Source organism: Loxodonta africana, chromosome 12 (genome assembly GCF_030014295.1).
Source record: "Loxodonta africana isolate mLoxAfr1 chromosome 12, mLoxAfr1.hap2, whole genome shotgun sequence".
Classification (NCBI taxonomy): domain Eukaryota; kingdom Metazoa; phylum Chordata; class Mammalia; order Proboscidea; family Elephantidae; genus Loxodonta; species Loxodonta africana.
The window spans coordinates 77,520,451-77,547,271 of NC_087353.1; the positions used below are offsets into that span (position 1 = coordinate 77,520,451).

General features: G+C 41.1%; 1 protein-coding gene across 1 annotated transcript in view; it reads left to right on the forward strand.

The window, feature by feature from the left end:
- Positions 1-15,531: 15,531 nt before the first annotated feature.
- Positions 15,532-26,821, forward strand: part of LOC100671125 (phospholipid-transporting ATPase ABCA3-like) — a 230,993-nt gene continuing 219,703 nt past the window's right edge. The window contains exons 1-3 of the mRNA XM_010598551.2: positions 15,532-15,572; positions 18,319-18,671; positions 24,187-24,346. Coding sequence (XP_010596853.2) covers positions 15,532-15,572; positions 18,319-18,671; positions 24,187-24,346 — 554 coding nt within the window. The remainder of the gene's footprint in view (positions 15,573-18,318; positions 18,672-24,186; positions 24,347-26,821) is intronic.

Below are 26,821 nucleotides of genomic sequence, written 5' to 3' on the forward strand. Positions count from 1 at the left end.
TCATTTTACTTGGATCCACAATCAACGCCCATGGAAGCAAGAGTCAAGAAATCAAATGATGCAATGTATTGGGCAAATCTGCTGCAAAAGACCTCTCTAAAGTGTTAAAAAGAAAAGATGTCACTTTAAGGACTAAGGTGCACCTGAACCAAGCCATGGTGTTTCAATCACCTGATATGCATGGGAAGGCTGGACAATGAATAAGGAAGACCAAAGAAGAATTGATGGCTTTGAATTATGGTGTTGGCAAAGAATGTTGAATGTACCATGGACTCCCAGAAGAACAAACTAATCTGTCTTGGAAGAAGTACAGCCAGAGTGCTCATTGTAAGTAATGATGGCGAGACTTTGTCTCACATACTTTTACATATTATCAGGAGGGACCAGTCCCCGGAGAAGGACGTTATGCTTAGTAGAGTTGAGGGTCAGTGAAAAAGAAAAAGACCCTCAGTGAGATGGATTAACACAGTGGCTGCAACAATTGGCTCAAGTGTAACAAGGATTTTGAGGATGGCACAGGACCAGGCAGTGTTTTGTTCTGTTATACATAGGACACTGAATCGGAACCTAACAACGACAACAGTTGGCTTCATTAATAGCCCTCTTTAAAATTCCTTTACTCTGGTAGTCTCTTTCACTGCCCCTCCCTATTGCCCATCCCATCTCTTCATCTCCTAGTATGAAACAAAAGAATACCATCCATCTACGGACAACTAATCTTAGACAAAGGGCCAAAGTTCATTAAATGGGGAAGAGAAAGTCTCTTTAACAAATGGTGGTGGCAAAACTGGATATCCATCTGCAGAAAAAATAAAGCAGGATCCGTACCTCACACCATACACAAAAACTAACTCAAAATGGATCAAAGACCTAAATGTAAAACCTTAAACTACAAAGATTATGGAAGGAAAAATAGGAATAATGCTAGGGGCCCTAATATACAGCTTAAATAGAATACCAAACATAACAAAAAATGCACAAATAGCAGAAGGTAAACTAGATAACTGGAACCTCCTAAAAATTAAACACTTATGCACATCAAAGATTTTCCAAAAGAATAAAAAGAGAGCTCACAGACACGGAAAAAATTTGTGGCTATGACATATCTGACAGAGTCTAATCACTAAAATTTATAGAAGACTTCAACTCCTTAACAACAAAAAGACAAACAACCCAATTAAAAAATGGGCAAAGGACATGAACAGACACCTCACCAATAGACATTCAGGCAGCTAACAAACACATGAAGTGATGCTTGAGATCATTAGCCACTAGAGAGATGCAAATCAAAACTAAAATGGGATACCATCTCAACCCGACATTACTGGCACTAATTAAAAAAAAATGTTGGGGAGATTGGAACTCTTACACACTGCTGATAGGAATGCGGTACAGCCACTATGGAAAATGATATGGTGCCTCCTTAAAAAGCTAGAAATAGGAATACCATACGATCCAGCAATCCCACTCCTACCAACATATCCTAGAGAAATAAGGGCTGTCATACAAATAGACATATGCACACCAATACTCATTACAGCATTATTCACAATAGCAAAAAAGATGGAACCAACCTAAATGCCCATCAACGGATGAATGGATAAAAAAAAAAACTGTGGTATACACACACAATGGAATACTATGCAACAATAAAGAGTAATGATGAATCCAAGAAACATCTCACAACATGGATGAATCTGGAGAACATTATGCTGAGTGAAGTAAGTCTATCACAAAAGGTCAAATATTGTATGAGACCACTATTATAAAAAGTTTAAAAAAGGTTTAAACAGAAAGTAACATTCTTTGATGGTTACCAGGGATGGGAGGGAGAGGGATGGAAAACCACGAACCAGATAGTGTAGACACATGTTAACTTTGAGGAAGGAAAAGGCAATACATAATATGGGGAAAGTCAGAACAACATGACCAAGACAAAGACACTGAGAGATATGCAAGAATAAAAGGCAATTACGCTAATACTACAACATATACAACCCTGCAACAACAGTAATAACAGTAATTTATGAGTGAAATCATAGATATGTATGCTAAATAGGTATGGGAGGGCATATGGGAGTACACTCGTGCATATAGACTAAATTGTAGATATTTCTACACATATATTCATATGTACTGCATGTATAGTCCTACATAAAATGGAGCACAGTCAGGGAAACTTCTTAGATATAACCAAACACTCCTTAGGACCATAGTCTCAGAGGCCATCTAGGTCAATTGGCATAACATAGTTCACAAAGTCAGTGTTCTACATCCCAATTTAGTGAGTAGCATCTGGGGTTTTAAAAGCTTGGAGAGCCATTTAAGATAAACAGCTATTGGTCTCTTCCCATAGAAGCAAAGGAGAATGACAAAAACCAAAGACTCAAGGAAGCAATTAGTCCAAAGGACTGACTAATGGCCCACACGAACCACAGCCTCCAGTAGCCTGAGTCCAGAAGAACTATGTGGTGACCAGCTACCACTACCAACCGCTCTGACCAGGATCACAATAGTGGGTTCCTGACAGCGGGGAAAAATGTAGAACAAAATCCAAATACCAGATTTATTAGTCTGATAGAGACTGGAGGTACCCCGAAACTATGGCCCTTAATCATGCTTCTAACTTGGATCTGAAGCCATTCCAGGAGATCACCTTTCAGCCAAATAATAAAACCAAAAACCAAACTCATTGCTGTCCAGTCGATTCTTATAGCAATGCTATAGGACAGAGTACAACTGCCCCACAGGCTTTCCAAGGAGCAGCTGGTGGATTTGAACCGCCAACCTTTTGGTTAGCAGCCAAGTTCTTAACCACTGTGATACCAGGGCTCCCCATATAAAAAAAAAAAAATTTTATATAATAGGCCTATAAAATAAACAATAACACCCATGAGGAAAGTGCTCCTTGGAACAATCAACTATACAAGACCAAAAGAGCAACATTTGCCCAAAAGCAAAGAGGAGAAGGCAGGAAGGGGCGGGAAAACCACACAAATGGGAACCAGGAATTCAGGGTAGAAATGGGGAGAGTGCTGACATTTTGTGTATAAATTATTGAATGGGAAACTAATTTGCACTGTAAACTTTCACCTAAAGCAAGCAAACAAACATGTGTCAGGTCCTCTACTAAGTATGTACATTACATCCTTTAATCCTACTACAACTTTCTGAGACTAAACCAAAAAACAAAACAAACCCATTGATGTCAAGTCATAGAGACCCTGTAGGACAGAGCAGAACTGCCCCACAGAGTTTCCAAAACGTGGCTGATGGATTTCAACTGCTGATCTTCTGGTTAACAATCACTCTCCTAACCACTGCGCCACCAGGGTTCCTTCTGAGATAAGCAGGTGCTATATTTTGGAGCCCTGGTGGCACCGCGGTTAAGAGCTATGCTGCTAACCAAAAGTTCAGCAGTTTGAGCCCACCAGCTGCTCCTTGGAAACCCTATGGGGCAATTCTACTCTGTCCTAACAAATCTGTATGAGTCGGAATGGACTCCATGGCAATGGGTTTGGTTTTTTAAATATTATTACTATTGCATATTAGAGGCTCAGAATGGCTAAGGAATTTGTCCAAGGTTGCCCAGCAAGTATGCGAGCAGGTTGATCAGTGTCCCAGTGAGGAGGCAGAAACCACGCAGTAATTTGAACGGGGAAAGTTTAAGGAATTACCTGTAACAGAAGGTTGTCTATAAGGAGGTAAAGGGAACTCTAAAGAACACCCTTTGGGTTAGGGAAAATACTCATGGAAGAAACGAACTTAGAAGGGGACCCTCCCCAAGGCTGGGATCAGACCTGGTTGGAGGTGTAATTGTGGCCCACCTGGAAAAGTTCATTGATCCTGGACCGTAGCTGTTCCACAGTTGCCGAGCAGGCAGAAAATAACCCGATGGTATAGACTGGCGGACAGCGAACTGCAACTGGGACTGGCACGCAGGAAACAATTCTGGGGATGTTGGCAGGTTGGCGCTGGGAAACTGACCACTGTGCACCTGTGTGGCTCACTGGGAATCCGCTCTTAACGGGCGTTGAGTGCCTCTGAATGCCCCCACAGGGCGGCTGGCCCCACAAATGGGAGTAAGAACGAGAGAACACCTTTACCAGCAAGAGAAGCCCGTTGTCATGCAGTGTTCCTCCAGCGCCCTCTTCTGACAAAGCTGAACCTCAAGTCGGCTGCGAAGGAGAACTATGAAAAGGGTCCAGCGCCACTTGAACTGACAAGGTAATGAATTCAGGACCTGCGGCTCCAGTGGACGTCGGTATTGGGCTGGGCCTGCGGGAGGAGCAACTACTGAGGAATTCGGGGAGCTTGAGAAAAATTTGAGGTGGGGCTGAACCGAATGGCCAGGGTAGGGCAGCGCGCGCAAAAGAGAGAGACTGTGTCTGTGTGTGTGTGTGGCGGGGTGGGGGGGGGGGGGTTCTATGAGCTGAAGGGTAGTGGGCAGAGGAGGCAAGCACCATGGGGTGGAAACACACACAGAGGGACGGAGGTAGGGACTCATCACCCAATAAACAAGGTAGCTACGGGTTTAAATGTGCTTACTAATCTGTAGCGCAGTTTCATCTGGTTTTCACATTTCAGATTAGTAAGTAAATACAATTAAGCACATGGTACCTTGCTTACTGTAAAAGCATACCGTGTTTATTGGTTAATCCGCTCCTGGGTGGCGGATTGGGGTAGAGCAGCCGCGTCCCTGGCGAAAGGGACGGGTGACCGGCGCCCAGAGCGCTGGGTCCGCCTCAGAAAGGGGATCTTTGGGTGGCCCGCGCGCGGAAGCTTGCAGGACTCTGTGCCTACGCCCCTGGGAGCTCTCCGATAACCCCAACGGACTCTGGACAAGGCTTCAGACATCTGCCGCCCGCGGCCGGGTCCGCTTAGGGTGACCGCGAGATGAGAGCGAGAGGGGAGTCCCGGAGCGAAGCGGGATTGGGGGGTCCTCCAGGAGGGTGGAGCCGAGAGCCAGGGGAGCATGAGAAAGGGCACGAGGTGGGGTCCTTTTCAAGACTGGGGGCCCCAGGCAGTTCACGTGGGATGAGGTGGATGAGGCCCCAGGCGCTGCGGGGTCACGGGCTGAGAGCTCCGAGGGCTGACCCGGGGGTGAGCAGAACAAGTGGCGGCGCCAGGTCTGCGGGGGCGGGGGCGGGGCCGGGCGTGGCGCGTGGCGAGCACTGGGGCGCGGGGTCGGCGCGCGGGCACGGGGTCAACACGCGGGCACGGGGTCGGCGCGCGGGCACGAGGACGGGGTGTGGGCACGGGGCTGTCGCGCGTTGCGCGGGGTCCACGCCTTTGGGAGAGGCGGGCACACCCGTCCGCGGGGGCCGGCGACGCGGCTGGGCGGTTGAGGAGGGCGTTCGGAGGGAGGCGCTGCGCCTGGGTCGACGCGCGCCCCTCAGCGGCGGTGGCGGTGGAGGTGGCGGTTTTGAGGCCTGAGCGGTGAGTGTCCAGGACCTCCCCGCCCTTCCTCCTGCTCCCCAACTCTCTCTGCTCAGGCCGCTTCTTTCTGGACTCCGCCGGGAGGCTGTCAAGTAGAGACCGCAAGCGCGCCCCCCCCCCCATAAGTAAATAAAACACAAAAGGTGCTGAACCGTCCACCGTCCCTCAGAAGCACACACAGGTAACCAGAACAAATCAGACGAAAAGGCACCTGAAAATCACGCATTTTGTTTTCACGGTGCAAGTAATATTTGAGAGCAGGGCCTTTGAGGCAGATGTCCTGGTTCTAGTCCTGATTCTGCCCTTTATTTGCTGTGTGAGGCAAGATGCCTGATTCCGCCAAGGATAGGAACAATGCCATCTCATAAGATGGTTGAGGTATTTAAACGTGAGAATATTCGTTGCTGGAACATAGTAAGTGTTTGTCTTAGTTGTTTCATTTTATGCACAGTTGGCAGAAGATTTAGAAGAATCCTGCACTTTAGATAAAAAGTTGCTTTGAGTCTTTCGCATGTATGCACGATTCAGGGGTCAGTCAGAAACTTGAGTTCACACATCGAATTTGTTGCTTTCTCTCTGTGATTCTCTCTTTCTTTGGCTTCCCTCCTTCACTGTGGTCACTGTGGCCCTGTTTAGAAAGAAGGCAAATTTTCAATCCAAATTATGAGTCGGAATCGACTCCTTGGCAGTGGATTTTGGTTTATACCAGTACTGCAACTGCATACCCGAAAACTAAAGTCGTTAAACAAAACCAAGTATTCACTCAGTGCTTTCAAGTCTCCACCCTTCTAAAACCTTCCTGGCTTCTGTTCACTCCCCAGAGCCTTCAGGCAGGTTTTTTATTTGAGTTCTCCAACTTTGGTTTTCTTTGTCCGAATTGCTTTGTCTATTTTAGTTCTTTTTCCTTTCTATATAAATTTTAGAGTCAGAATGTTGATATCTACAAAAAACCTTGCTGGGATTTTGGTTGGGATCTTGCTGAATCTATATATCAGACTGGGCAGAATTCACATCTTAAAGATGTTAAGTTTTCCAATCCATGAACACTGTGTATCTCTTTATTTGATCTTTGATTTATTCACTGTTTTGTGGTTTTCAGCATAACGATTAAACACATTTGGTTTGATTTATACCTAAGTATTTTCAGTGCATAGGGTCGCTATGAGTCAGAACCGACTCGACGGCACCTAACAACAGCAACAACATTTTCAGTGCTATTGAAAAGGATATTGAGTTTTAAATATCAAATTCTGGTTGATAATTGTTAGTATATATAATACAACTGACTTTTTTACATTGATCTTGCATCCTAAGACCTTGTTAAACTTATTATTTCTAGGATTTTTTTTTTTTTTTTGTAGATTCTTTGGGATTTCCTACACAGACAATCTCGTCATCTGCAGATAAAAGACATTTTTTCCCCATGGTTTCTAATCTATATGCCTTTCACTTCTTTTCCTTGCCTTATTGTAGCCACTAGGACTTCCAGTACAATACTGAGTAAGAGTGGTGAGAGACGCTGTCATTACCTTGTTCCTGATATTAGTGGGAGTAGATTTCAGTCTTTCATCATCAAGTAAGTATGATTTTAGCTGTCAGTTTCCCATATATACCCTTTTTATTAGGTTAAGAAAGTTCTCTTATACTCCTAGTTTCTATCACAAATAGTTGAATTTTGCCAAATGCTGTTCTTGTATCTACTGGTGTGATCAGTTAGATTTTCTATTTTATTCTGTTATTCTCCTTTACTATGTTAATGGTGAATTACATTGATTGAATTTTGAATGTTGAACCAGCCTTGCATTCCTACCAGAAACCCTACTGGGCCTGTCACAAATGCTGGGAAATTCTCAGCCATCCTTTCTTCAAGTATTTCTACAGCTTTGTTTTCTCTTTCGTCTCCTTCTGGTATTCAAATTACATGTTTATTAGACCATTTGATATTTTCCCAAAGCTCTTGGGTAATTTGCTCTGGTTTCTTCCCCCAGCCCCTACTCTTTTATTCTCCTTGTGTTTTAGTTTGGGTAATTTCTCTTGACCTATCTTCCAGTTTGTGGATTCATTTCTCAGCTGTATAGAATCTACTTCTGACCCGTTAAAGGCATCCTTTGACTCTGTTACTGTGTTTTTGATTTCTGGCATTTCCATTTATTCTTATAGTGTCTGTCTCTCTGTTGAAATTACCTGTCTGATCTTGCATTTTATCTCCCTTCTGCCTTAGAGCCTTAAACATATTAATTGTAGTTACTTTAAATTCTCTGATAGTTTCAACATCTGTGTCATATCTGAGTCTGGTTGTAATGACTGCTTTGTCCTTGAAGGCTTTTATTTTGCATTTTCATATGGTTCATAATTTTTGTTGAAAGCTGAACATATTCTGGAGCTTTGGTGGTGCAGTGGTTAAGAGCTTGGCTGCTGACCAAAATGTCGACAGTTTGAATCCACAGCTGCTCCTTGGAAGCCCTATGGGGCAGTCCTGTAGGGTTGCTATGAGTCAGAATTGACTTGATGGCAATGAATTTTGGTTTGGTTTTTTATTTGAACACATTATATAATATAGTAGATACTGAACCCAAAAAAAAAACCCAGTGCCCTCGAGTCGATTCCGACTCATAGCAAATGTTTTTTATGCTTGGAGATGAGCATTCTTTCTGCTAGGCCTTTAGTGCTAATCTAGCTCGGAGTTGGGCTGAGCTTGAAGTTTGTTATTGCTGTGATATTCCACCAGTAAATTCCTATAGAGATACTTTGATTTTGTCTCCTGCCTGGCTTTTTTTTTTTTCCTTTTGCACTGTTCCTTGCAGAGGATTTGTGTCTTGTGACTTCATTTTGCTTATATTTTTATTTGACATTTGTTAGCATGCTATTGGCACGTGGGTAATTGTGGCATTCTCTAATGGTTGGATTAGCCCTCAGTCTTAGGCAGGCACTGTGAACCTGTGTCTCTGGATATGGCCTTCAAAGTGCTTCTGTCCCTTCTCCAGAGGTGGAGTTTCTTCCCCCAGCCCTTTACCTTCCCCAGCTGCAGTGGGTTACCACTAGTGCCCTCAGAATCTGTTTTTAATATTCTTCCTTTTGCAGATTAAAACTTTTTTTGCTTAGGGAAGATGCGGCTGGGTGGACTTTTGGTGGTGGGCTTCTTGCCCTCCCCGACCTGTAATGGGATTTCACCAGTGCAACAGTGACCTTCCTCTCCTTTTGTTCTGTAGTGGCCATATGGGAGATAAGTCTGGGTGGATTTGGGCAGTAATCACTATTCCTTTCTCCCAGCGAGCATGGTGGAAGAGGGGGAGTGCTTTCTCTAAATTCTCCCTGCCCTCCCTGTGAGAACCTGGTGGGGTTCCCAGAGGAAAAGCCTTCAAGAGGGTGGGAGTACCTGCCTCTCACCAGTCTGAAGCCCTCAGAAGGTTCACACTCTCATGCCAACCCAAAGACAGCCTTTGGCAATTTGTTAAAAAATCTCTACATTAATTTTTCTACCAGCTTATTGAAGCCCTGGTAGGTCAGTGGTTAAGAGCTTGGCTGCTAGCCAAAAGGTGGACAGTTTGAATCCACCAGCGGTTCCTTGGAAATCCCATGGGACAGTTCTTCTCTGTCCTATATTGTCTCTATGAGTTGGAATCGACTCGATGGCAATGGGTTTGGGCTTTTTTTTTTTTTCCTTTAAATCAGCGTGTGAAGTTTTCAGCATTGTCTATTCCAGGCAAGCAAATGCTCAGGTCTTGTTTTCCCTGCATAGACCTCTCTCTGTTCAAATTTCAGGTTACCTGTTTGCCCTGAGACTTCAGTTCTCTGGTAGGTTCAAGAAAAGCTATTAATTTGCAGTTCGTCTTGCTTTTTTGGTTTGTTTTAAGAATGGGAACGATACTGTTTCCAGCTGTCTATATCTCAGAGCTAAAACCAATGTAGCCATTTTTGAAAAGAATAAATGAGTATATGGCATTTTCAATCCATATGTAATATTACATGGTTTTTATGTAACTTACTTATTTAATTTTTTTAACTTAGCCCGAAAATTCTAGGTCCTAACAATATTAAGATTGTTATTCAATTTATCACAGTGTATATAGTATTTTCTAAGTAATTAACAATATGTTTAATGACAGAGAGTGAGACTGTATGAACTTTAATGTTTTTCCTATTTGTCCTTAAAATATATTTTTCTGTTGATGTACAGTCAATTGAAATATTTCTTTTTCCTCTGTGTAGTTTTGTCATCAACTTTATATAAAATAAACTTCAGTTTGTTTCCGATTTCTAGGGATTTTAATAAAGTTTAATTGTACATTTTGAATATGAAAACATTTACATAATTCTTGAGTCAAAATTCTGCAACAAAATGTATTCAGTATATCCATTCCTATCCAATATACCTTATTCCCATTCCTACAGCTAATCCAACTTTATTAGGTTTTGGTATATACTTTCCTTGTCTCTTTTAACAAATATTGATAAATACATGTATTTTTCCACAGTCTTCCCTTTTTTCTTAACAGTGTTTCGTACCTGCTTTTTTACTTGGCAGTATATCCTGTAAATGACTCCTCATTTCTTTCTTTTTTTATTATTGTAAAGATTTATAAACATTTGCAAATTCAAGATTTTTTGTATGTACAATTTAGTGACACTGATTTCATTAACAATGTTGTGCAACCATTACCAACATCTGTTGCCCAATTTTCCATCACCATAAACAGAAACTCAATGCTTCCTAAACAGTGCTTTCCCCTTCCTCCCGCTCCTGCTAACCACTAATAAACTTTGGTTTCTATGCATTTTCCTCTTTTAGATATTTCATATAAGTAAAAACAAAAACCCGTTGCCATTGAGTCGATTCCCAGTCCTAGTGACCCTAACGGGCAGAGTACGACAGCCCCATAGGGTTTCCAAGGCTGTAACCTTTACAGAAGCAGATTGCCACATCTCTCTTCTGTGGAGTGGCTGATGGGTTCGAATGGCTGACCTTTCAGTTAGCAGCCGAGCTCTTAACCGTTGTGTCACCAGGGCTCCTTTTCGTATAAGTGACATCATACAATATTTGCCCTTTTGTGATTGACTTACTTCACTTAGCATGTTTTCAAGGTTCATCCGTATTGTAGCATGTATCAGGACTTCATCTCTCCCTGTGGGTGAGGAATATTACATTGAATGGATATATCACATTTTGTTTATCCATTCATCTGTTGATGAACATTTAGATTGTTTCCACCTTTTGTCTATTGTAAATAGTGCTGCAGTGAACTTTGGCGTACAGGTTTCTGTTTGCATTCCTGCCTTCACTTCTTCTGAGTATATACCTAAGTGTAGAGAAATTCTGGGTCATGTGGAAGTTCTGTGTTTAAACTTTGTGGCTGTACCACATTTTGCATTGCCACCAGCAACGGATGAGGGTTCCAGTTTCTCCACAACCTTGTGAACGTTTTTCCTTTTTTTTAAAAAATCTTAGTCATCCTTGTGGGAGTAAAGTGGTATCTCATTTTTGGTTTTGATTTGCATCCACCTAATGGGGAAACCCTGGTGGCATAGTGGCTAAGTGCTATGGCAGTGAACCAAAGGGTCGGCAGTTTGTATCCGCCTGGTGCTCCTTGGAAACTCTATGGGGCAGTTCTACTCTGTCCTATAGGGTCGCTATGAGTCAGAATTGATTCGATGGCAATGGGTTTGGTTTGGTTTTAATTGCTAATGGGAGTCCCTGAGTGGTGCAAATGATTAAGTGCTTGGTTATTAGCTGATAGTTTGGCGGCTTGAAGCCAGCCAGAGGCGTCTCAGAAGACAGGCCTGCGATCTGCTTCCAGTAGGTCACAGCCTTGAAAATCCTGTGGAGCAGTTCTCTGCACAAATGGGGTCCCATGAGTCAGAATTGACCTGATGGCAACTAAAACAGCAACAACAACAACAATGGCTAATGAGATTGAGGATCTTCTCTTGTACTTTTGGCTGCTTGTCTATTTTCTTTGGTAAAATATCTATTCAAATCTTTTGGCTATTTTTTATTGGGCTGTTTCGTCTTTTTCTTGTTAAGTTGTAGGAATTCTTTATGTTTTCCTGATATTAAACTGTTGTACAACATGCAGTTACCAAATATCTTCTCCCGGTCTATAGATTTTCTCTTCACTTGGGTGATAAAAGTACTTTGATGAACAATTTTTTTTTTTAAATTTTGATGGGGTATCATTTATCTGTTTTGTCTTTGGTTGCTTGTGCTTTCAGTGTTATTTCTAAGAATCCATTTTTGAAGACCAGGTTCCAAAGCATTACCCCTGTTTTCTTCTAAGAGTTTTATGTCTTACATTAAAACCCTTTTTCATTTGGTAAAATAGTGGGTCAGTGAAAAAGAGGAAGACCCTCAATGAGATGGACTGATACAGTGGCTGCAAAAAAAAAAAACAAAAAAACTGCAACAATGGGCTTAAACATAGCAATGATTGTGAGAATGGTGCAGGACCAGGCAGTGTTTCATTATGTTGTACGTAGGGTCACTATGAGTCGGAACTGACTTGATGATGCGTAACAATGGCAACAGATCTTGCATTAAAGTTTTTGATCTGTTTTGAGTTAGTTTTTTTGTATGTGGTGTGAAGTCTGGGTCCAACTTCATTATTTTGCACATGGAAATAACAATTTTTCAAGCACCACTTGCTGAAGAGAATATTCTTTCTCCATTGGATAGATTTAGTACTCTCTTTGAAGATCAGTTGTGCATGCTTATCTCTGGACACTAAATTCTGTTCCATTGGTCTGTATGTCTGTCATTATACTAGTTCCAGACTGTTTTGATTACTGCAGCTTTATATTATGTTTTGAGATTGGGAGGTATGAGTCCTTCTACTCTGTTCTTCTTTTTCAAGATTGCCCTGGCTATTCTGGGCCCTTTGCAGTTCCATGTAAACTTGAGGATTAGCTTTTCCATTTCTATAAAGAAGGGCTTTGGAAGTTTAATGGGTATTGGATTGAACCTATAGATTGCTTTAGGAAGTATGTCTACAATGTTAAGTCTTCTGATCCATGAACATGGAATGCCTTTCGTTTATTTAGGTCTTTAAATTCTTTCAGTAGTGTTTTATAGTTTTGTACATTCAAGTCTTTTGTGTCTCTGGTTAAATTTATTCTTAGGTATTTTCTTCTTTTGGATGCTGTTATAAATGGAATTGTTTTGTTAGTTTTCTTTCAGATTGTTTGTTGTTGATATACAAAAACCTGAATGATTTTTTTGTGTTGATCTTGTATCCTGCCATTTTGCTGACTTCATTTATTAGCTTTAATAGTTTTTTTGTGGATTCTTTTGGGATCTTCTATATATAGAATTTTGTCATCTGGGAAAAGGAATAGTTTTACATCTTCCTACCTGATTTGGATACCTTTTATTTATTTTTCTTGTCTAATTTCTCTGACTAACACTTTCAGTACAATATTGAATAGCAGTGGTGAGAGCAGGGGGTCTTTTTCCATTGAGTATAATGCTTAGCTGTGAGTTTTTTCATAAATGTACTTTATCAAATTGACTAGTTTCCGTTTATTTCTATCTTGTTGAATAATTTTACCATGAAAGGGTGTTGGATTTTGTGAAATGCCTTCCCTGCATCAATTGAAATGGTTATGTGGTTCTTTTCTTTTATTAATGTGGTATATGACATTGATTTTTTAATATTGAACCACCCTTAACATTCCTGGGATAAATCTCACTTGGTTACGGTGTATAATCCTTTTAATATATTTTTGGATTAGTTTGCTAGTATTTTGTTGAGGATTTTTGCATCTATATTCTTAAGCGATATTGGTCTGTAGTTGTCTTTTCTTGTGGTATTTCTGTATGGTTTTAGTATCAGGGCAATGTTAGTCTAAGTCTTCCTGGTGCCATAACAGGTAAGCGCTTGGCTACTAACTTAAAGGTTGATGGTTTGAACCCACCCTGTGGCTCTATGGGAGAAAGAACTGAAGATCTGTTCCCATAAAGATTACAGCCTAGAAAACACTATGGGACAGTTCTGATGTGTCACACAGGGACACCATGAGCCAAAATCTACTCAATGGCACACAACAACAACACCACCAACAACATTAGCTTCATAGAATGAGTTAGGAGGTATTCCCTCCTCTTCTATTTTTTGGAAAAGTTTAAGAGTCCACTATGACTCCCTCCACTTCATACCAGCCAGCCCCTTCTCTCACTCATCCCCAGCCACAAAGGGCTAGATCAGCAGATACCAGCTGCAAGTTCAGGAGTCCATATGACTCTGTTGTCCTCAGACCAGCTGGACCCAAAACGGGGGTTTTCCTCTACTCCCCCAGAATACTAGATGAAAGCATGGGAGTCCACATGACTCCATCGGCTTCAGATCAGCTGACTTCCTTGCTCTTTTGGGTCTGAGAGTTTGCTGGAAAACTCACAGAGCTCACAAGAGACACCATACTTGCAATGACAGCTTTAATATAATAAAACAGCATACAAATGAAGAAATACATAGGTGAGGCCTGGGAGGGGTCACAGCGCAGAACTTGCGTGTCCCATGGAGGTACTCGCTACCCTCTCCCATGCATGGTCACCAACTAGGAAGCTCCCTGATCTTTCGTCTTCCAAGGCCTTTATTGACCTCACCACATGGCATGATAGACATAGTCAGTGAGACTTAGTGTTAGGCCCCCAGGTGGTCCCTCTTTGTTGGGTCAGCACCCATTTGTTAGTCTCAGGTGCTGGTACAGCTCAAAAGAACTGAGAACAAAATGCCAGATGCCTTTCAGCAAGGTGATTCCACACCTCACGGTTCACCCCCTGGCCTTTGGTCATAGGTTTTTTCACATGCTTACATTTGGAGGACTAATTCCACCCCCATGGGCATAAGTCTCAGTATTACAATCTCAGTCCAAATTAGCCATTAACAATTAGCCCAGTCCTTCCTCTCTTCACAGGGTGAAAACTTCTTCTAGGCCAAGGTCACTCTGGTTCATAACGAGACTCTATCTGCTTGTGAGATTCCAAAAGCAGGCATATTGATATAGCTGACCTATGATGTCAAAGTATGGTATCATATCTTGCACTAAACCTGAAATCTTGCAGTAAACCTCTCTTAAGGTACTCACATTCACAGTTATAGCTTCTTAAGAATCATACAGTTGTATCATACGTTCATAGTTACAGCTTCTTAAAAATCACGTAGTTGTATCATATAGTCATATCAGCATATTTCCCCACCCCATCTTCCTCAAATCCACCAGGAAAAGAAGAGTAGATCCAGTGGGAATCCTCCCTTCTGCCCCCTCATTTTAAGCATGAGCACATACTCATGAAAGCATGTGAGCCAGTCCTTCATGTGTATATTTCCCTCTTTTATATATTTCCCCTTTTTATTTATTTATTTGTTTATTTAATTTGTTGTTCAGAGTATACACAGCAGAACATACTTTAGTTCACAGTTTCTACATGTACAGTTCAGTGATATTGGTTACATTCTTCAAGTTGTACAACCATTCTCACCCTGCTTTTCTGAGTTGTTCCTCCCTCATCAGTATAAACTCACTGCCCCCTAAGTTTCCTGTCTAATCTTTTGAGTTGCTGTTGATCCCATGTAGATGGTTCTTAAAAGAGCATAATGCTCAAGGCAGACATATTTACTAGTTAAGCTAAAATATTGTTTGGTTTTAAGAAGACTTCAGGGGATATTTTTGGTTTAAGGTTTAAAGATTATCTTAGGGCAATAGTTTCAGGGGTTCATCCAGCCTCCATGGCTCCAGAAAGTCCAGAGTCTATGAGAATTTGAAATTCTGTTCTGCATTTCCCTCCTTTTGATCAGGATCCTTCTATGGAATCTTTGATCAAAATATTCAGTAATGGTAGCTGGGTACCATCCAGTTCTTCTGGTCTCATGGCAAAGAAGGTAGGTATTCATGGAGGCAGTTAGCCACACATTCCATGTCCTCCTACTATTCCTGACTCTCCATCTTCCTTTGTTGCTCCAGGTGAATAGAGACCAACCATTGTGCTTAGATGGCTACTTGCAAGTTTTTAAGACCACAGGAACTACAGAACAAACTAGGAAGTAGAACAGAGCATTAAACATATTATTATGCCAATTAACTGGGATGTCCCATGAAACCATGACGCTAAACCTGCAAACCAAGGAACCAAATCCCATGAGGTATTTAGTTGTACATAAGCAGCCTCAGCAGCTACTCTTTTTTTTTTTTTTGTCATTGTTATAAATTTGTCTCTCGCACAGCTTTTGCCAATTCAGCTTTTTACAGGTGTACAACTTATTGGCAGCACTTACAATACTTGGCTGTGCACCCCTACCCTTAATCAATGTAATTTTTCTATCACTATAAGCTGAAAGTCAGTATTTCATACGCAATAACCACCCCTTTCCTCCACCCTTCCACCCCTGATAAACGCTAATAAACTTTGGTCTCTATAAATTTGTCTTTTTAAATATAAGTAAGGTCATACAATATTTATCGTTTTGTGACTGACTGACTTCACTCAGCATAATGCCTTCACTCTCCATCCATGTTGTAGTGTGTATCAAGGCTTTGTCTCTTCCACTGGCTGAGTAGTATTCTGTTGTATGTATGTACCACATTTTGTTTATCCATTTACCTGTGGTTGGGTGTTTAGATTGTTTCTACTTTTTGGCTATTGTGAATACTGCTGCAGTGAGCATTGGTGTACAGGTCTCTGTTTGAGTCTCTGCTTTCAGTCTTTTAGGTATACTTAGGGGTTGAATTATTGGGTCATATGATAAAAAAAAAAAATTTTTTTTTTTTATGGTAGTTCATTGTTAGTTTTTTGAGGAACTGCTACACAGTTTTCCACTATGACTGTACCATTTTGCATTCCCACCAGCAATGGATAAGGGTTCCAATTTTCCCACATCCTCACTAACATTTGTGATTTTCTATTTGTTTGTTTTTTAATCTTAGCCATTCTTATAGGACAGAGATGGTATCTTGTTATGGTTTTGATTTGCGTCTCTCTGATGGCTAATAACGTTGAGCATCTTTTCATGTGTTTGGTGGCCATTTGAGTGTCCTCTTTGGTAAAATGTCTGTTTAAGTCCTTTACCCATTTTATAATTGGGTTATTTGTCTTTTTGTTGTCAAAGTTTCATATATGTTTTGGTTATTAGTTTCTTATTGGATATATGGTTTCTGAAGATATTCTCCTAGTTGGTGCCTTGTCTCTTCACATTTTTGGCAAAGTCTTTTGATGAACAAAAGTTTTTAATTTTTATATGGTCCCATTTATTTTGTCTTTTGCTATTTCTGCTTTCGTTATATAGATAATCATTGTTAAAAGCTAGGCCTGACAGTGTTGCCCCTGCATTTTCTTGTCAGAATTTTACAGTTTTAGTTTTCACATTTAGGTTGTTAATCCATTTTGAATTTGTTTTTGTGTATGGTGTGAGGTGAGGCATGGATTCTATTTCATTTTTCTGCCTGTGGAAATCCAATTTTTCCTGCACCATTTTTTTTAAATTAAAAAACAGTTAATTTATTAAAAATAGTTAAAATATTCAGTTCAGGTGGGTTTAACACAATCTAGAGAACCAAAACACTTGTTTTATTTTTGCAGGATAAACTCCATTTTCCATTTTTCAATCATGTAAAAAGAATCAATAAGCAGCACGTGCCCAGTAGCTAGCTAACTTACAGGGAGGTGCATCACCATGGATCTGGTGCCCATCAGCTGGCTGCTTGGTTGGAAGCTTCATCCATGTCCCTTTAACATGCCTATGTTGATTCTGATCACCTCTGAATTTCAGCCTTTGTCTCATCCTAGAAGCTTGAAAGCCTGGCTTGTGCTGCTTAGCTCTCCTATGCGTTAATACACCGTCCTGCTCTCATTTTACCAGAAAACCCACCAGTGATGGGATGTCTCACTTTAGATGGGCTTTGACACAGAGTTGTTCCACAGAGCATTACAGACACTTCCCCATAGGTCTCAAACATGATTCCTTTCCCCCAATGCGTCCTCTTTCCATTTATTTCCTTATCTCCTTTGGGGAGGATTATAACTAACGTGTCAATCTGTGTCCCATTACAGAATAATGAATTTTCTATTCCCCAAAATAGAGAGAGGGAAGCCTCAAGTCCTTTCTTGAAATTGTTGTGATGAAGGTGAAGGATTCAGATTCAGATGGCGGAATTAAGACTTCATCTGTAGGGTAAACTACAGATGTTGAGTCTGTTCTGACTCATGGCGACTCCATGTGTTGCAGAGTAGAACTTGGTCTGTACGGTTTTCAAGGCTAGGACCTTTCCAAAGCAGATCACTAGGCCTTTCTTCTTAGGTGCCTCTGGGTGGGTTTGAACCGTCAATCTCTCTGTTAGTAGTCTAGCACTCCAGGGACCCTCATCTGTAGGTTAGCAGTGGAAATCTGGTGGTGTCCTTAATAAAGGAAGGGTAAGAGTAGGAAACCCTGGTGGCGTAGTCGTTAAGAGCCACATCTGCTAACCAGAAGGTTGACAGTTCAAATCCTTCAGGTGCTTCCTGGAAACAGATCTCAGTTACTGGTTGTGGCAGGTGTAAATAATGGAAATGAAATCCAGAGTAAACAATTTATTTACTTAAGCCCATGTTCTGTACCTCCTTCACCAAATACCATGTATTAAAGGCAGCCGTGCTTGGTGGCTTTTTCTTTTCTCATTCACTCATTCAGCAAAACTTTATAATATGCTTTTTTTTTTTTGGTTAACTTCATCATGTGCCAGGAAAAAGGAAGAGCCAGTCCCTGCCCCCAAGGGTTGGTTTCCAGTCTCAAGGGCAAGAGAGACATACAGGCAATTCCAAGGTGAATGGTGCTGTGCAGGGAGCCTGGAAGGGGACCTCACTTAGCCCAGTGGTCAAGGGTAGCCTCCCTCGCAAGTGACATTCTGACATTTAAGGCGAGACCTAGAGGATAGTTGGGGCTACTTCATAGGATGCTGGGGCAGGCAAGGTGGTGTTCTGGGCAGCCAAGTGGAGGAGGGCAGCAAGAAGGGGGCCCTGGAGGAGCTGATGTGCCCAGGGGTGGCTGAAGTGTGGGCAGAATTTGGGACAGCTCTCCTTCCCCCGCCCCAGGGGTATCCTGACCTGGACCTTTCCCCAGTCTGTTCCAGCTTACATGTTCCCACCCCTCCGGGCGCATTTCGGCAGTGGCCATCACCATCCTGGGCCGCTTACAGGTGCCTGGGCAGGTCCAGGCCCTGGAGCTCATGCTGTGGCCGTGGGGTCCTGGTACTAGGCTCCGGGCCTCCAGGTATGATTTCTGGTCTGCATCTTTGCTGGGGTGGGAGATCCTACTGGTGGGTGGAAGGGTGGGCATGTGATATTTAGCAGATTCCCTAAGAAATGGCCAGATTCCCCGGCTTGGGTTTTTTGCCTTTGATCCTGCTGTTAGTTACCCTCCCTGCTGCCCCCTGCCCCCACCCCAGCAGGATCAAAGTGAGACATCTCATCTAGTTATTTATAGAAAGGAATAGTTTAATCAATACATGGCTTTTCTGGCTTTGCTTTTTCCTCATTCAAGGTGCTCGATTTGGGAGCTGGATTCAATTATCTTTCCCACACCGAAGGCTTGTAGAAAAGAGGGCTGGATGAAGCCAAATTCTGATTTGGCTGCATCATCTGCTGTGGCTTCTCTGTCTAGCGCTTTGCCACTTTGTAAACTTCATAATGTGTTGACTAGCCCCCGTGGTTATTAAGCTGCTTCAGTCTGAATTTCTCTTTTTATTCCAGCAGATTTACTGTTATTTCATTACAAGCTACCTGCAGTGCTTTGGGGCTTGGAGGTGGGGTTTGCATAAATACATCTTAAAAATAACAAATTGGCCTGAAAAGCAAGAGACATCAGTGTGAAGAGGCATCATAGTTTCTTTGGACCTGTTACGAGAGACTTGATATTGGTAACTCTATAGAAACATAAATTCCGTGAAAACAAGAAAGGTAAGCCACTCATTGGGCAATGTACAGGGATGTATACAATGCTCATGTTGGCTCACCAGATTCTTTCCACCAAACTTCTCTTTACAACCTCATGGAATTTCTAGTATCGAAGGTTTATAGCAAGTACCATTTGTTTTCTTTTTTCCTTTTTTTAATTTTTATTGTGCTTTAAGTGAAAGTTTACAAATCAAGTCAATCTCTCATACAAAAATTTATATACACCTTGTTATAAACGCCTACTTGCCCTACCCCTAATGAGACAGCACACTCCTTCCCTCCACTGTCTGTTTTCGTGTCCATTCAGGACAGCTTCTGATCTCCCCTACCCTCTCATCTCCCCTCCAGACAGGAGCCGCCTACATAGTGTCATGTCCCTACTTGATCCAAAAAGCTGTTTGCCAGTATCATTTTCTATCCCATAGTCCATTCCAATCCATGTCTGAAGTGTTGGCTTTGGGAATGATTCCTGTCTTGGGCTAACGGAAGGTCTGGGGACCATGACCACAGGGGTCTCAGTCAGACCATTAAGTCTGGTCTTTTTATGAGAATTTGAGGTCTGCATCTCATTGCTCTCCTGCTTCGTCAGTGGTTCTCTGTTGTGTTCCCTGTCAGGGCAGTCATCAGTTGTAGCCGGGCACCATCTAGTTCTTTTGGTCTCAGGGCTGATATAGTCTCTGGTTTATGTGGCCCTTTCTGTCTCTTGGGCTCATAATTACCTTGTGTCTTTGGTGTTTTTCATTCTCCTTTGTTCCAGATGGGTTGAGACCAATTGATGCATTTTAGATGGCTGCTTGCCAGCGTTTAAGACCCCAGACGCCACTCTCCAAAGTGGGATGCAGAATGTTTTCTTAATAGATTTTATTATGCCAGTTGACTTAGATGTCCCCTGAAACCATGGCCCCCAAACCCCCGCCCCTGCTTTGCTGGCCTTGGAAGTGTTCAGTTTATTCAGGAAACTTCTTTGCTTTTGGTTTAATCCAGTTGTTCTGACATCTCCTCTATTGTGTGTTGTGTTTCCCTTTACCTAAAATAGTTATTATCTACTATCTAATTAGTGAGAACCCCTCTCCCTCCCTCCGCACTCTCATAACCATCAAAGAGTATTTTCTTCTCTGATGAAACTATTTTTTGAGTTCTTATAATAGTGGTCTTGTACAATATTTGTCCTTTTGCAACTGACTAATTTCACTCAGCACAATGCCTTCCAGATTCCTCCATATTATGATATGTTTCACAGATCCATCATTGTTGTTTATCAATGTGTAGTATTCCATTGTGTGAATATACTATAATTTATTTATCCATTCATCCGTTGATGGGCACCTTGGTTGCTTCCATCTTTTTGCTATTGTAAACAGTGCTGCAATGAACATGGGCGTGCATATATCTGTTCGTGTAAAGGCTCTTATTTCTCTAGGATATATTCCAAGGAGTGGGATTGCTGGATTGTATGGTAGTTCTATTTCTAGTTCAGCATCAATGTATTGAAGAAACTCTCCTTACCCCAATGAATGGACTTACCTCCTAAAAGAGCTGTAACACAGGTCAAGGGCTGTAACACTGAAGACAGTGAGAGGCCTGGAAGAGGTCCTGTGGCAGAGCTGGCAGTGACAGGCCCAGAAGGCACCCTGTGGAAGAGCTGTGGAGATAGGCCCAAAAGGGGCCCTGCAGCAGAGTCAGCAGCGGCAAGCCTGAGAGGACTCTGTGGTGGAGTCAGTGTTGACAGCAGAAACTTGCTGCTAAGACTGCAGCTAAGAGAGTTGAACAAAACTGCTACAATGGCTGTGATCTGGGTCGGTTAGCAGCGGAGAGGCCGATGCCAGGAAGGCTGAAAGCAGAGAGACCCTGCATGGGTAAGAGAGGGCATGCATGGCCAAGAGGAGGCCTGTCCTGAGGGGGCCAAGAGGAGGCCTGCATGACTGAGAGGGGACATGCATAGCAGAGAGAAGGGCCTGCTTGCTTGCATGGCTGAGAGGAGCTGAGAGCAGTCCAGCATTCAAGAAAGGAGGGATGTCTTCTGCACTTTGGAGAAGCCTTCCAAACTTTTCCTACATGTTTCCTGATCCTCATCCTGAGATGTATGTAGTCTGTTGAACCTAATGCTGAGTTGTAGCCTGTTCCTGATCACGAGTTGTACCCTTTTGCTTCCTTAATGAAACACTTAACTGTGAGTATGGTCTGTGAGTTCTGTGTGTCCATTTCAACAAATTATTGAATCCAGAAGAGAAGTAGAGAGTGCCATGGGAGGAAAAGCTGGTTCAGAATTGGTAAAAAGGTTGGAGAACAGATAATGTCTGAGTTCCACCTCATGGAAGTCAGCTTTGGACTTATCCTGGTTCTTATTACTAAGGAATCTAGACAAGCTCTGACACTACTACTCAAGCAACACACAAAGGATATCATTCTTCATGCCTCAACTATCAGTGCCCATGGAAGCAGCAGTCAAGAAATGAAACGACATTGCACCAGGCAAATCTGCTACACAGACCCAGACCAGACCCAGTGCCGTCAAGACAATTCCGACTCATGGCGACCCTATAGGACAGAGTAGAACTGCCCCACAGAGTTTCTGAGGAGCACCTGATGGATTCAAACTGCAGACCCTTTGGTTAGCAGTCATAGCACTTAACCACTACGCCACCAGGGTTTCCAAAAAGACTTCTTTAAAGTGTTAAAAAAGCAAAGATTTCACTTTGATGAGTAAGGTGCATCTATTCCAAGCCACAGTGTTTTCAGTAACTTCATATGCATGCAAACCCCGGACAATGAAAAGAAAAACTGAAGAATGGACAATTTGAATTGTGGTATTGGTGAAGAAGTGGAGGATCAGTGAAAAAGAGAGAGACCTTAAGTGAGACGGATTGACACAGTGACTTCAACAATGAGCTCAGACATAGCAACGATCGTGAGGATGATGCCGATCAGGCAACATTTTGTTTTATTGTACATAAGGTCACTATGAGTCAGACAGCAACAACTTCAATAACAAAAAATCCCTGTTCCTGTATTGCCCCCATTATGATGATGTTGTCACAAATTACATCTTTATGCGTTGCATGCCCAATAACAAAAGCTTATAATCAATTACTATGCATTTGCCTTTTAAATCATGTAGGACATGAGGATTCCAAACCCATAATAACATAAAACTGGCCTCTACCTTTATTGGGTATCTTGTTTTCTTCAGAGAGCTTTGAGTTACTGTCTAGTGTCCTTTCATTTCAACATGAAGGACTCCCTTTAGCATTTCTTGTAGAGCAAGTCTGGTGGTAACAAATTCCCTAGGCTTAATTTCTTCCTCAGTGTTGGAGGACAGTTTTTCTGGGCATAGAATTCTTGGTTAGCAGTTCTTTTCCTTCAGCACTTTAAATATGTCATTCCGCTGCCTTTTTGTCTCCATGGTTTCTGAGGAGAAATCAACACTTAATCTTACTGAGGACGCCATGTAACTGATGATTTGCTTCTCTTTTGTGGCTTTTAAGATTCTCTCTTTATCATTGGTTTTTGACAGCTTGGTTATAATGTGTCTCAGTGTGGATCTCTTTGGATTTATCCTACTTGGAGTTTCTGTTTTTGGATGTGTAGGTTTATGTCTTTTGTCAAATTTGGGAAGATTTTTGTCATATTCAAATACTTTTTGCCCCTTTTTGTCTCTTCTCCTTATGAGACTTCTAATTGTGTATGTTGGTCCCCTTGATGTTGTCTCACAAGTTCCTTTGACTCTGGTCATTTCTTTTTATTCCCTTATCCTTTTGTTCCCCAGACAATAATTTCAATTGCCCTATCCTCAAGTTTGCTGATTCTTCTGCCAACTCAAATTTGCTATTGAACTAGTGAATTTTTAATTTCACTTATGCTTTTCAGATCCAGTGTTTCCATTTGGTTCCTTTTTATAATTTCTGTCTCTTATTTTATAATCTCATTTTGTTTCTATAGTACTTTCCTTACCTCCTATTGTTCTTTGTCTATGTTTTTCTTTAGCTTTTTGAGAATGTTTAAGACAGTTGTTTTAAAGTTGTTGTCTGGTAAGTCCATCATCTGGGCTTCTATGAGGATGGTTTTAGTTCTTTTGAATGGTACATTTGTTCCTGTCTCTTTGTATGCCTTGTAATTTTTTTGTGGAAACTGTAACATTTGAATATTATACTTTGATATTTCTGGAAATGAGAGCTTTCTCCTTCCCCAGGGTTTTCTTTTCTTTTTTTAATTGTTGAAGGCTATAGTCATCTATTTGTTTAATGACTTCCACTAACTATTTTTGCAGAGTCTACCTTCCTGAATGTGTGTGGACACTGAAGACTCTGTTTCTTAGCTTATGTTCATCTGGTGTTTTGCCAGAGATTTCCTTGAATGTCTGGGGATAGGGAACTTCACCTAGTTTTTTCAAATTGACTCTGTGCTGGGGCCCTTCTCCAACACTTAGCCAGGCTTGCACTAAATGCAGAGATCAGCCTATGATTTAAAAAAAAAGCACGGGGTTTTCTCAGGTAATTTCTGAGCATGAGTTTTGCCCTGAGTATGTATGGCTTTCTCAATTCCCCTGTAAATGCAGTGTTTTGAAAGTCATAGTTTCTGAAAGAAACTCTCTCCTTGGCCTCTTCTTCAAGCTTTAGAAGCCAAGTATATGCTTTAATAGCATCTTTTCACCCCAGGTATCTACAGGGGATCACAGCCCTAGGTCACTGCTCACTGTACCTCGGCTCTACGTATGCTCCGAGATAGGCCAAAACAAGATGATTGCCTTTCTTCAGTCCTTCAGATAGAAACCAGAGAGATCAGAACAGACATACACTGTAATTTGTGAATATAGTCTGCTTTGCTTTGTCTAGAGCCAGAGAACAGGATCCCTCTCTGGGAATGTGGCCTGCTGCCATTTGAAGATGGCCACACTGAACCAGGGAGGGGTGATGTGCAGGCAGGTGGAAAGCTAAAAGCTTTTCTATTACTTATACGTCACCTTTTTCTTGATTCAGCATTCGCTTCATTTCTGTAACCCTTTGACTAGATTCCAGAGTTTTGATGCTGTTGATTGTTCTAGTTTTTGGTTTTGGGGGGCTTTTTTTGGTTTGTGTATGTGTCTTTGAGGGGGGACAAGAGCATGCATGTAGCTGTGTATGCTGCCATCTTGCTCTGGATCCATGATGTATCAGTTTTAATTGGCATATCTCTTATTATGAGTAAACTTGGGGATATTTTCTTATGTTAAAGGACTATGTTTTTTTCTTTGAACTATATTTTTTTCCAAAGTTTTTTTTCCTTTTTTGTCTTGCATTTAATTTGTAGAGTAGTATTTAATTTGTTTGGCTGTATTCTATTCAGTATTTTTACATGGATGTTATAAGTAGAATTAGTGTTGTTTCATTTTGGGGTAGTATTCGTTAAAAAAAAAAATTTTTTTTAATTTATTCGTTAGACTTGCTTCATAAAGGTAATTTGATTATTTCCGTTCTGTGTTCTGGAAAAGCCTGGGAATTATCTGATATTTGACAGAATTTTCTTATGGAAATATCTGGTGCTTTTGTGGGACAGTTATTTGGTACCCTCTCTGTATTTTCAGTGGAAATTGATCTGTATATAGTCTATATCTCTAACAGGGAAAATTTTGGTATCTCGTATTCTCCTAGGAAATTTTCTGTTCTACCCAGGTTTTAAAATGTATTTGTGTAGAGTTATACAAATTGTCTGTTATGGTGTTTTTTGTTTTTTTAAATTTCTTCTACTTAAATGGTTATTCCTCCTTGTCTAATTTTGTATATTTTTATTTTTCCCTCTTTTCTTGAATAGGCTATTTATTTTTCCATTTTTTAAAATTTCCTTTTCAAAGAACCAGTGTTTTGATTGATTTATTCTGCAGTTTTTCTATTTTTTACCCTCATAATTTTTTGCTTTGTTGTTTTTTTCTACTCCTTTTTATTTTGTTAGTCTTTTTCTAGTTTATGTAGAGTATATCACTTCTTGTTTATGTAAGTTTTATGTCTGTATTTTCTTCAGTCGTTATTTAAATGTATCCCATAGTTTCTTCTGTACATATAAAGATCTTATATATCCTTACTTATTTTTTGTCTGCTTGGCTTTTCTTGGACTGAGAGTGTTCTGTTAAATTCTCCTATCACTAGTGTGCTTGCATTTGTTTCTTGGCATTCCCTATAATTAGGTTTCATGTATTATGGGGTGCATAGATGTAACTATTAACATTTAGTATAAATTGTGGACTTCAGTATAAAGTCTTCTCTTTTGCCTCTGGGTGTTAATTCTATTGTGTCTGCTCTATTATTGCTTGCACTTACCTGTTATAACTTTATACTTTAAAACTATTTAGCTTTTTAAATAATTTTGTTTTTTTTGAGGTTTTATTTACATGTAATAAAGTACACAGATATTAAGTGTACTATTCAATCTGTTTTCACAAACGTGTATCAAGACATAGAATATTACCATCATCTCAGAAAGTTCTCTCATCGCTGGGTCGGGGGTCCCCGGTAGCCCCTCATATTTGGAGATTTGCTAGAAGGATTCACGGGACTCAGCATATAGTTGTACTTAGGGTTAATAGTTATTATAGTGATACAGTAAAGATACAGATTGGATCATAAGGGAAATAAACACCAGTGGAGTCTGCAGGTGTCCGTGTATAGTTTTCTTCAAGTTGTCTCCTTCCCATGGGGGTCACACAGAGCACACACTTCCCTCAGCAATGTTTGTGGAATGTTTCTGCCCAAGGAAGCCCGTTAGCAACCCAGTCCCAAGGTTTGGATTGGGGGCTGGTCATGTAGGCACTGTTTGCTTAGCGTGTATCAAAATTCCAGACTCCCAAAAGGAAACCAAGAGTTCATTATAAACCACATTGTTTACACAAACAGTGCAGACACAGCGAACCACCTTTATCACTTAAGGAGGGATGCGAACCCTCCTAAAATGCAAGCTTTCAGATGCCAGTCAAGGGCCAGGCTTTCAAGCAGATTTTTCTAAGAATAACAGCCTCAGGCTTGGTGTATTAAATTTTCTGCACAATTCCCCTTCCCAGTCAATCCCCCTCCTCCCCTAGAGCCAACTACTGATCTGATTTTTATCACCATAAGTTAGTTTGGTTATTTTCGATTTCATATAATGGAATACAGTGTATGTTCTATGTCTGGCTTAACCTCTGAGGTTCATCTCTATTGTTGCATGTATCAGCAATTCATTCCATTTTTTTGCTGAGTAGTATTCCATTTTATAAATATACCACATCTTGTGTACCCCATTTTATTTATCCTCCTTTTGATGGACATCTGGGATGGTTCAAATTTTTGGCTATTTTGAATACAACGTTCTCATGTGGGTTTTTTTTTTTTTTTTTTTCGCAAACGTATGCATTCGTTCCTTTTGGATAAATACCTAGGAATACAATCACTAGGCCATAAGATAATCAAGTGTATTAGTTTCCTATAGTTGCCCTAACAAAATACCACAAACTGGATGGCT